This window comes from Carassius carassius, chromosome 21 (genome assembly GCF_963082965.1).
Source record: "Carassius carassius chromosome 21, fCarCar2.1, whole genome shotgun sequence".
Classification (NCBI taxonomy): Eukaryota; Metazoa; Chordata; class Actinopteri; order Cypriniformes; family Cyprinidae; genus Carassius; species Carassius carassius.
The window spans coordinates 16,009,882-16,021,725 of NC_081775.1; the positions used below are offsets into that span (position 1 = coordinate 16,009,882).

The 11,844-nt window shown below is 35.5% G+C and overlaps 1 protein-coding gene across 1 annotated transcript; it reads left to right on the forward strand.

Annotated features, from left to right (window-relative positions):
- The first annotated feature begins 6,472 nt into the window (after positions 1-6,472).
- On the forward strand, positions 6,473-10,795 carry vgll4l (vestigial like 4 like). Its single transcript, XM_059502775.1, has 5 exons — positions 6,473-6,658; positions 8,650-8,773; positions 8,868-9,105; positions 9,787-9,862; positions 9,969-10,795. The coding sequence occupies exons 1-5, from the start codon at positions 6,592-6,594 to the stop codon at positions 10,274-10,276; spliced, it is 813 nt and encodes a 270-aa protein (XP_059358758.1). The 5' UTR covers positions 6,473-6,591; the 3' UTR covers positions 10,277-10,795.
- Positions 10,796-11,844: the final 1,049 nt, after the last annotated feature.

Below are 11,844 nucleotides of genomic sequence, written 5' to 3' on the forward strand. Positions count from 1 at the left end.
CACTGTTATTTACTTGGCAGTCTATGGGACAGTCTCAGGCCTCCAGGTTTTCATCCAAAATATCTTAAATTGTGTTCCGAAGATGAACAGAGCTTTTACAGGTTTGGAACGACATGGGAAACAAAGATTAATGAAAAAAAATATTTTGGGGTGGAGTAACCCTTTAAGCTTTTTTTACTCAAAGGAGATAACTAAATGATCATAACTGACGTCAATTACATATGCAGATCTATGTCTAAAAGTTTTTTTTGTGTGTCTGTGTGCATGTGTGTGTGTGTGTGTGTGTGTGTGTGTGTGTGTGTGTGTGTGTGTGTGTGTGTGTGTGTGTGTGTGTGTGTGTGCATGTGCATGTGTGTGTGTGTGTGTGTGTGTGTTCCTCACTAACATTTGGATGTTAAAATTTAATAAAAGGACAGAAATTAAATTCTGTTAACACTTTCTCTGACAAGTGTATGCAGTGGGACCTGTTTTCCAGTTATACCCCTTTTCTGTATAGTCACATATCATAAATTCAGCATGCAATAAAAATTGACCCATTTATAAAATGCAAATTAAAGATATTACAAAAAAACATATAATGTCATGTCATAGCATTAATGTCATAACATAAACGTAATCTTCCTGGTGAAATGACAGACCTCTCTGGGGACATATGCTGGATTTCTCCAATCATTTAGTCTGCTTAAAACCCTAGCCCTTACTTACAATTACCTGCAGGCTGGCATTCAGATCTGTCTCCATTCAATCTGACGGATGGAACCAAGTCTCAGCCATACTTTTTATTTTAATTTTTTTACTTTTTTGATTATCTGCTACACAGGCTACGTTATAATACATGAGAAAAGATCTGTTGCTACTTTTGTTTCAGTTACAGTTATGAACGATACATTTAACAAAACAGCAACACTATGATATACAAAAAAGTAACAACTTCTAATGAATTTACTAAATGTGTGAGCTAACATTTACGAAAAATATCCGTGTCCTGAGCACACAGTTCAAGCCTTCAAATCAAATATATTTTCATATATACTTCTTATATACTTGACTCTTCTATGTCACTGTTTTATTTTATTTACAGCTATTATGAAACATGATGAAATAGAATTCATAACAAATATTTTACACCGTTTTGACCTTAGCATTTGAAATCAATATGCAAAAACGCTTCTAGTGAAAACCTTTATTTGTGTAAATAACTGGCCATTTGACTCGAATGGTACTGAAATGAGTCTGTGTGACAAGTAGCCTCCATCTCCCCTGTGAAATAATTATCAGGAAATGGACTGACATGCAAATGGAGGAACATGATGTTTACAGGCTCCACCCAATGCAACACAATACATTTACAACACATTCACTGCCTTTGTGTTTGAATGACTCTAAGACAGGGTGAGCATTTTAATTTTCAACCATTTCGTATTCATTGAATTTGTCACTTGTACAGGTGCTTAAGCTTAATTGCTATGGCCATTTCTGTTCGATCATGAAATTGGACCTCACACAAAGAGAAATACCCAATCAATAAACAAAGCATTGCTCACGTGCTTAACTTGAGTGGCGAATCAGTTATACCCACATTAGCACAAAATAGAGGTGTGGGCAGCAGCAGACACCTTCAGGCACAGAGTGCAATCTGAGATGTGACTTTAAGAGAGCTATTATACCCCAGAGCTTTACAGTGGGACTGCAGTCTTTCCACTTCCCATCTAAACAAGCTCTACAATAAGGGGGAAAATATATTTTTCTAATGAAAACTAAAAAAGAAGCACACAAAAATGTACATGTTTAAAACTTATTTGCTGTTTAGAAATATGATAAGCCACAATTACCTTATAATTTGACAGTAAGCAACACTGCTTTAAATAAAATATAAAGTATAAATAATAAATATTAATTAATATAACAAATTTAATTTATATAGGCTATAATATATAATTTTTTCCACATATACCACCATTCAAAAGTCTGGGGTTGGTAATTTAAAAAAAGGTCCCTTATGCTACATTTATTTAATCAGAAATACTGTAAAACAGTAACATTTGAAATGTTATTACAATTTAAAACAGCTGTTTTTAAAATAACATTTTTTAATTTTAATATTTAATATTTTTTCTTAATAATTAGCAAAGTCTTCAGTTTCATGATCCTTCAGAAATAATTCTAATATGCTCAAGAAACATTTCTTATTAAATTGAAAACAGCTGTGCTGCTGAATGTTTTTGTGGAAACTGTGATACTATTTTTTTTTCAGGATTCTTTGCGGATAGAAATCTCTTGTAACCATGTTTTTACTGTTACTTTTGATCAACTGAATGCATCCTTTCTCAATGAGATTATTAATTTATTTTAAAAATAAAAATTGTTCTGACCCCAAACCTTTGAGTGTTCATCAAATCCAGTTACCATTTTTAATGTTGTTGCAGCATGTTATGCTGGATGTACTTGCTATATACATGGTATAAATATTTTTATTGTTGCTTTCCTCAGGCTAGTTTCTAGGTTTTATTACCGTAGCACTGAAACACACATTGAAATGAGCTCACACTCTGCAGTGATATAAAACTCAATTATTCTGCACCAGATCCTCCTTCCCTTGTTAGTGGATTCTCAGGGAATTGTTTGACAAGGGTCCCTTTCCCTTGAGAAAACAGTTGTTATTCTCCAGCAGGAACCAGTTGCTCAATTCTCTCCATACAGTGCACAGTATGTGTGATATGAATTGAAGTGAATTGCCACTTCTGGTGTTGACCCTAATTCTGAGCTATTACATTAACAAAGGGAGCTAAAAAACTCTTTCACAAAGCCGTTCCATTAGTGAATGAGCAAAAGTATTCATAAACAAACACGTGAATGGTTCAGACAGTCAGTGCCATTCAAAACAACAGACACTGACTATATGGTAAACAGCTATCAAGCTGCAAATATTTGACTAAAATATAATATTTGTTAAAATTCTGTTTATTCTGCTAAGGCTGTCTGAGTTTATGTAAATATATAAATAAAAATGACAAAAGTGAAAAATGAGTTATAGATTAAATGAACTAGTGAATATAAGTATCCAATTAAACTAATTCCTTTATAATTTAGTGCTGGACAACAATTGATCACTATTAATCGGATCCAAAATAAAAGATTTTGTTTATATGATATATGTGTGTGTGCTGTGTATATTTATTATGTATATATAACACACACATACAGTTGGCCTATGTATTTTTAAAACATTTATATGTATTTACATGTAAATATTTCTATTCATATAATTTATATTATATATAAACATATTTAATATATAAACATAACATATTTTCCTAAATATATTCATGCATGTGTGTGTGTGTGTATTTATATATAAATATACACAGCACACGCACATAATATTATATACACAAAAACTTTTATTTTGGATGAAATTAATCACAATTAATCGGGATAATAAAAAAAGGGAAGAAAGAAATGCTAATAATATTAATTTGATTACAATTCCTAAACTTCATGATGGAAGTGTAAAATAATGCTATATTTTTCAAAAACTGAAAATAATGGCCATTATCAGAGCCAGGCAAATAAATACATCCTTTAATACATGATATTGTGGCATAGTTGTGGAAAAGCTAGCATATAGATAATGTAGTCAAATAAACATTGTTGGATGAAATGTAGTCTCTTTGCAGCTGATAAGAGAACAAACATTGCATTGTGTCTTGACTTAAAACCTACTTGCTTCAGTCCACAGCTTTTTACTCTGCTCTGAAATGTGAACAACCTCAAGCCCCAAAACGTTAAGTGCTCTACGTGTTCTGCGGACATTTCTTCTTCTCTGCACTAAACACACTCTGTAGCATCTCAAAAGAAGCACATATACCTTATTATATAGACATTATTGTGTATATTTCTGCTTTAGATGGTGAATTCGCATGGTGACATAAAGCAGGAATTATTTGCCATTCCAGATGTATACCGCAAGAGGTCGCTCTTCCGCTTCCCACGTGACGCGCCTCCAAACAACCGCCAAATTGCTTGCTTTGCTGTGTGTGCAAAGCTCTGCATTTCATTCAGTTAACACAATATTGTCAAACGTCTCATTTTGGCATGTTCTAATACATACATTACCTTCCATAAGCTGCTCAACGATGTCTTGTTTAACCAAACTGGAAGTTTCAGAGCTTGAATGTTTGTGAGAAAATGTTCTCACTAGTTTATAGAGACATCTGCACTGTGTGTGGCACCCTGGGAAATGGGGTTATAAAATAGATGACAATCCAATAATGATAGGCAGTAAGTACAGTAAATATTTACAGTAGTTGATTACAGTGTTAATTCGCAGGTACAGTTAGAGACAATCAATCACAAGAGAGTCACAGAGAATGCTACAAAATAAACAGCGATTGAGTAAGAGTTTTGAGAAAGTGCTTGCACTGTTCAAACTGTTTTCTTTCGGGAAGTAAATTACCTGTATTAAGTGTACCTGTGTTACCTCTTCTAGAAATTGTTATATTTAAAAGTCATCCTTATATAGAGCAGTAGCGCTCACTTGTAACATTATGATGGCTTCCCTGTAATGCAAACGGGGTTAACTGTGTGTCCAGAGGGAGTGTGTTTCAGTCATGTATGTAAGCATTTGTGGCTTTAGCATGCTCAGGCAGGATCACACTGTACAAAGCCCTCTTCAGCACTCTGAAGTCTTTGTCTTTCTGCCAAAAAAGAAATAGGAGAAACAGATCTGTGGAAAGAAAAGGCCCAATGCATAAAGGATGGGAACTGACAGCATAACTGCATGTATGGGCAAGATGGGGGAATGACTGTAGCTCAGGTGGGCAAAACACTCTGAAAAATGCAGTCAGGTGAGATTTTAGATTAGGGCAAGGGGAGGGGCTGTCGACAGGTGCTGACTCCTAGAGAGGAAACAAAAGACAGAGCAAGACTTGTTTGTGGATTCTAAAATGATCCAGGGAAGGAAAAGTGGGATAGTGAAGTTTTAAAAGGATTTTAAGTTATATTGGTTTTAAATCTATTATTTAGTGTTTTATAATACCTTTTTTATTCTTCATTACAAATCATATTTCCAGCATAATAGTTTGAGCAAGAAGTTTAAGTGAAAAATAAATAATATGAATAATAGTAAAAGTATTTTAGTATTTGGTTTGTTTTTGCTTTAGTGACAGAAGCACTTAAGCTGTATGAAGATGTTCTCCAGTATGGTTTAAGATGATCTAAAGACCATGTTGAACTTCAGTGGAAAAAAAAAATATAGACAGATCAGTCATAAATTTGATTTAATTTAGAATTCATTAGTTAATCTTAAATATTTTTATTTCTCTTGAATTGCAGCATTTTAAATATTTTCAAAATCCTAAACTGCTCGCAGATTAAAATTCCATATCAAAATATACAGTAACATTCAAGGAAAGGATTCTTCAGAATCCTGAAGAAAAAAAAAAAAAAAAGATTTTAGAAGCACAACTGTTTTCCACATTGATAATGATAAGAAATATTTCTTATGCAGCAAATCAGCATGTAAAACTGATTTCTGACGGATTGTGTGACACTGAAGACTGGAGTAATGACTGCAAAAAAAAAAAATAGCTATTTCATCACAGGAATAAATTACATGTAGAAAGCGTTTATTATATATTTTTATTAAATACCTTGATTTTACTGTGCTTTTGATCAAATAAAAGCAGCTTTGATGAGCATTATAGAGACTTTTTTCAAAAACATTAAGATATAAAAATACAATTATACAAAATACATTATTAAAAATGTTGTATTTTTTACAAAATATATTATACAAGAAAAAATAACCCATCCCCATGCTTTGAACATCATATTGTCTTTTTAATAAGATTTAATTGCATCCTATATTATATTTTTAAAAACGTATGTCTAAACTTGTGTACAGATACTCTTACAGTCTATCTGTTTGTAAATGTAGTCTAATAAAGAAATAGTCAATGCAAATTTTAAGTTTTTAATGCCAGGAAATGTGTTTCTCAAGAACAGTGATAATATAACAAGGAAAGCATTCATGTCTCTGCCCGGCTGCCCTGGCATGTTGATACTTGGAGTGGAGGGTAGATCCACATTACCACCTGAATGTTTTATTTTGAGCTGTCCGTCTCCTGAGGTAATTCAATAAGACCACATGTACTGTAAGTCCCTGTAATACACGCCTTTGAACATCTCATCCATGATTGGGTTTATATATGTGATGATCCGTTTCATTATACAATTTTAAACTAATATAATATACCTTTTTTTATTTAGCTTATTTTATTTGCATTTTGATTTTAACTATCACTTTTAGCCCATATTGGGGGTGTTATGGTGGGGTGGGGGTGATAGACAGCTTCCCGAATTGTCCCCTCCCATCAGGCACCTGTGGTGGTAGGTCACCTCATGCAGACAAAAGCAGAGGGAGGGGCTGGCCTTCAAACAGCCAATAAGAAGCCAGAGAGCCATGATCATGGAAAGCGCAGAGCACTTGAGCTCAGTGACAATTCAAAGCTGAGTGAGGATCGATTCTGACGCTCACAACTTAGTCTGTTTAGGAGCATTGCATTGCTAAGAAAACCCTGAAGATCAGGAATGGCGGTCACTAATTTGCACTACATCACCCGGATGAGCAGTGGCTTCAAAGTGTACATATTGGAAGGTAATTATTATATTTTATATGTTTAAACTAAGAATTACATTATGTATGCATGCTATCTGCATTGTTTATTTTAATACCAGTCTAAACCAAGAATTACATTGTGTGCATTGCACATTTTAAAACAATAATCATTATTATTAGAATTAATCCCCATGTAGCATGAATATGCATCATACAACTGGAATTTATACTGTCTAGTCTTTTTAAATTGTGTTTTTTGTGATGTTATACATGTTTATTTATTCATGTTGCTTATTTTTATTTTAAAAAATATAAGCGTTAACAATCCAAAAAGTTATCTATAAATATTTGAAAGGATTTAAAATATGAAAAGAGGCTGAGAAACCCCTTTAACTAGTGGCAAAATTATGATGCTCTTATTTTGAAGGTTAGTTGAGTAGATGAAGATGTGCTTGATGTGTGTTTTAGACTGCAAATGAAAGAGATAAGAAAAAGGATGTGGGTCTGTTTTTTGTCTTTAATCTCCCCATGAAAAATATCCCTCCCTGAGGCACTATAAATCAGTCATCAGTCAAGGTTTAAGGTGTGGTTTACACCCAATCCCCCATCCTCTGTCATGCAGAGTCAACCTGCCTTGTCACAGTCCACTGCTTAGGAGATCTGTGAGTGTGTGTAAGTGGAAGAGGCTTCTGCCAACAATGCCCCCTCATTGCCCAAGCCATTTGAGCATATAGTAAACGCTATCCGCTTGAAGTCTGATAGCTCCTAACGCTACACTTCATTCATGCAGTGGGAAAATACCACAGATGTTAATCAGCGATCAAATCAACACGGGTCCTGACCAGTCTAATATGAATGAAGTGTCTAATATGCTGTTGATTTGATGTCCACAGCCCGTGATCTTGTTTATACTCCTTTCTAAAAGTTAAGAGTCAAATAATTGGTGTAGCAGACGTACAAGTATAAAATCTTACATTGATTGTGGTATATGACTCATTAGAGGTGACTTACTGTGAATTTACTGTAGTTGCAGTTAAGTTGCAGATCTCTAACCTTTTTCAAGAGTGAATCAAAATGATGTTGTGAAATCTCTCATTTCATAACAGTAAATAGCAGTTTTTAAGGCAGTGTTAATGTGTCACACAATGCAATGGACTTGTAAACTAATTCTGGTTCAAAACCTTGTAAGTTAAAAATGTGTCAAATGTAACAAAAGAGAGGGAGAGAGAGAGGAATATTTTTAATATGGATATTTATTTGATAATTTTTTTACTAACATTCAGGAATGTACATATAGGCCTGTATATGTATATGGGTGGAAGGATTTTTATTATATTTCTAAAATTGTTACATTCTGTTTCTTTTTTAATATTCACTGTTCATTATTTTACAAAAAAATAAAATCCAGCACATCTGATCATTTTGAGACAACAAGAACCTATTGACCTATTAATGAGCTTTAAATCCATTATCTGTTGAAGCATGTAGCAGACTGTGAACCGTGAGATCCTTGCATGACACTGTTTGTGATATTAGCATGTGAATGGTGATGTGTATTTCAGTTTGGATTAGTCTGTTACTATCGTTATTTTGGGTAAACATGCTGTGAGCCACATGCCTTAACCCACAAAGCCTGTTTTGCCCCTCAAAGCAGTACGAACAACAAGTGATATCCTCATTTGTTCACTGATGTATTTTTTTGGCTCGTATGTTTTCCAAATTTGAATGACATTTACCGTTAGCGGTGAATCAGCTGGGTAGTTCTACAGTAATGCTCACAGAGCCAGTTGATCTTGCTCTGCCACTTAACGGAGTTTACATTTAACGGTGGCCCAACAACGTTTTTTTCCCACAATTAAGATACACACGCGGTGATGCAATTTCAAGGATTAAGAGTCAGTTGTTTACTTGTTTGCCACACCTTTTCACAAGTAAGGGAATCGGTGACTGGCAATGACTGTGTGAGCACCCTGCAGCGATGTCATATATCATATCTGAAGTCACAAGGGCATGTGTTCATCTTTTCACAGGACAGCCCAATCTGAGAAGTGAAGACAGATTTCGCCACATGACAAGCGAAAGGGTGCGGATGCGCCCTGCACATCCCATGAAGCACAAACACAGTTCAGAGAGAGGACGCACACTTGAAGAGAGGTAATGGACCATGTACCATCCGACATGGAACCAATACCCAGTAGAATAATATGGAACAAGCAGAATTTTTTGCTAATTCTTTTTTCTGTTTCAGAAGAGAGAGGGCCCTCAGCAAGAGCCTGGCCAACAGAGCCCGCAGATCTTCTGGGTTCAGTATTCCTGAAAGCCCCACATCCACATGGAGCCCAACAGCCAGCCCCACTCACCTGATCCCCAGCCCAGTGTACTCCACCCCAGTCATGGACGAGCCTCTGGCTCTAATCAAAAAACCACGCTCAGAACCAGAGAAAACAGAGAGCCTAAATAAAACCACAACTGTCAGACAAATACAGGTGATTACTACTACTTTTAAATCAACTGAGCTTATGGCATCCTTTAAATTAAAATACAATGCTCATTAATCATCCAACTTTGAACACTGCAGCAGGAACACTGTTTGGCTAATGTCTGGAAATATTCAGCCAAACAGTGTCCTTGCTGCAGTGTTCAAAGTTGGATGATAATACATAATTAAAAGACCAATTTGTGGCTGTTCCATCCTCAGCAATATGTGCTGACTGAACACCTTCGGTGTATTATACCAACCTCTTCTTAGAGTCTATCCTGAGGCCACTGCAGTCTTCATCCTCACTCACTATCTATGAGACACAACAGAATGCAGAAAGGCACTTTTGTGTTCCTGAGAGAGTGGCTCTTTAGAGTGCGGACAGGCCTCTGCCTGTCTCAGATATGCAATCCAGCCGGATTCAGGGAGAAAATGTGAGCAATGGGTGGAGGAATGTTGTCAACAAGTCTCAACACACCAGTGCTGTTGTTGACCTGCTAGTAGCATCAGGGCTAAGAGTGAAATAGTCTAGAACCACAAACATAACTGACCATCTTGTCCTGTCAGTTTCCTATTTTCCATCAGTTTTATTCATTAGCCATTCCAAAACTGCATTATAGATGGATGTATGGATGGGGGGAAAAAAGTACTGTGACAAAGATTTGCTGACCTTTGTTGTCTTTTTCAGATACGGCCTTCTGTCATCACCTGTGTTTCCTCTGCAACAAGGTCAACAAAAAAAGACTGCTGCAATCACCCCACTGGTAAGTAAAATGCTTCAAAAGCGCTTGGATCTCCTCCTTTAACATGTCTGTGCAGATCAGAACGAATAGTTTTTGAACATCATCATCTGAATCTGTCTCTCTACAGTTGTTACCCAGCACAGTTATGACCACGTTGAAGAGCATTTCCAGAGGAGCCTCGGGATGAACTACCACAGAGCCGCCTCCATCAGCGTGTCTGTAGATGACCACTTTGCCAAAGCACTGGGAGATAAATGGCTCCAGCTCAAAGCTTCATCCTCCTCCTGCCATTCATCCTCTTCCTCGTCTTCTTCATCTCCACCCAGCAGTCCGACCTTCATCCACTCGCCCGGCTACAGCCAGAGTCCCAAAAGAGCTCGCAAAGATTCAGTCAGTCCTACCACGACCACACCAAACCTATGGTCTGATAAATGAAGAAGAGAGCAGAATTAGATGTAGATATGCCCAAATGGACTCAAGATGCATGTGTAGGCCCATGTATTTCTGCTGTAAAAAGCCAAAGGGAGATCAATTGATGTATTGTAAAAGTTGTCATGAGCACATGAGGAATTGTTAAAAGGGAGATTTTCAAAGTCTGACCTTTTTCGGATCATTTCATGGTAGCTAAGCATTGTTGGAGGTGGCTTTTGTCATTGGTTTTGTGGGTGCCACTGGTTTTTATGTGTTGACTGTGATTGCACTGATTATTACTAGTTACATTTCATCGTCTGTTGTAAGCTTTCCTCTGATAATACGTGCATATTTATATTAGGCAGTGTACCAGGATCTTGTAACCTAAAAGGAGCACTGAGCAAAACAGACCAAAAATTACTAGGTCGGAAAGTTTCATGTTTTAATTGAAAACAAATGCTTGAAAAATGAAAAAGATGAGGGTAAATGTTTTGCATCTCTGTATGGGCTACTGCTGTTCATTTCAATCCCTGTGTAAATTTCAAGCTTTTATACTATTGTACATATATGTAATAAACACTTTTTTTTTATGAATAAGTTGTATTTTTTTTAAACAAACACTTTGGATAAAATTGGATAAAAATCTAAATATATTAGTAAAAATATTTACAGTGCATGTCTTGTTGTGAACAAATAATCTGGATACATGTTCAAACGTGGGAAGCAAGGACACAAAATGTGATGTTTTTTCACAAAATATTTTGAATAAAAATTGATAATAAGAAATATCTCTTGAGCACCAGATCAGTATATTAGAATGATTTCTGAAGGATTATGTGTCACTGAATACCGGAGTTATGATGCTGAAAATTCAGCTTTGTGTCACAAGATTAAATGTCTTTTTCAAAGTGTTTGCAAATATATTTCTCATTATAATAATTCACAGTATTACAGATATTTCTGTATTTTCGATCAAATAAATGCAGTCTTCTTTCAAAAGCATTAACAGTAGCCTGCATTTTAACAGTAAGCTATTCCTACGTGCGTTATATATTTGTCTTTCTAATCTCTCATCAAACTTGTAGTAATAACTTGCTCTGCCACTTTTAATAATCAAATGAATTCATGATGGATAAACTGCTGTTTCATTACCTTTCAATTGTCTTTCACATATTGATTTGTTTCACTCTGTCAAACATCACCTTTCATGCTAAATGGTCTTAGACTTGTAAGGGTCATACAATAGTTTATTTTTTTCTTAATCAAAAATCAATAGATGAGATGTTGTATGTTTATGTAAGTGATGGTTATGGGAAGGTAAAATTAGTCAAAACACCCATGTCATCTTTTCAGAGGCCAGATTCAAGCACTGATATGTAAGCTTACCTTGCCAGCAGCTAAATCACAAATAGATTTGACCTTCTTAGATTGTTTATGATAAATAGGAAACAGTTGGAAAACAACTTGCCTGATAAAAAAAAAAAAAATCAACTGCCAGTTAGTTCAGATGCAAAACTTCTCAATCACAAGATCAGGTTCAAGACGCTGAGAAACAGGTTTGAATGCAGATTTGCTGGCACAAAAGCACAGTA

Bases quoted from the DNA above. Each gene is read 5' to 3' on its own strand.
- vgll4l (XM_059502775.1), top strand. From the start codon at position 6,592: ATGGCGGTCACTAATTTGCACTACATCACCCGGATGAGCAGTGGCTTC. The intron at 6,659-8,649 runs GTAATTATTATA...ATCTTTTCACAG, and splicing joins CAAAGTGTACATATTGGAAG to GACAGCCCAATCTGAGAAGT. The intron at 8,774-8,867 runs GTAATGGACCAT...TTTCTGTTTCAG, and splicing joins GGACGCACACTTGAAGAGAG to AAGAGAGAGGGCCCTCAGCA.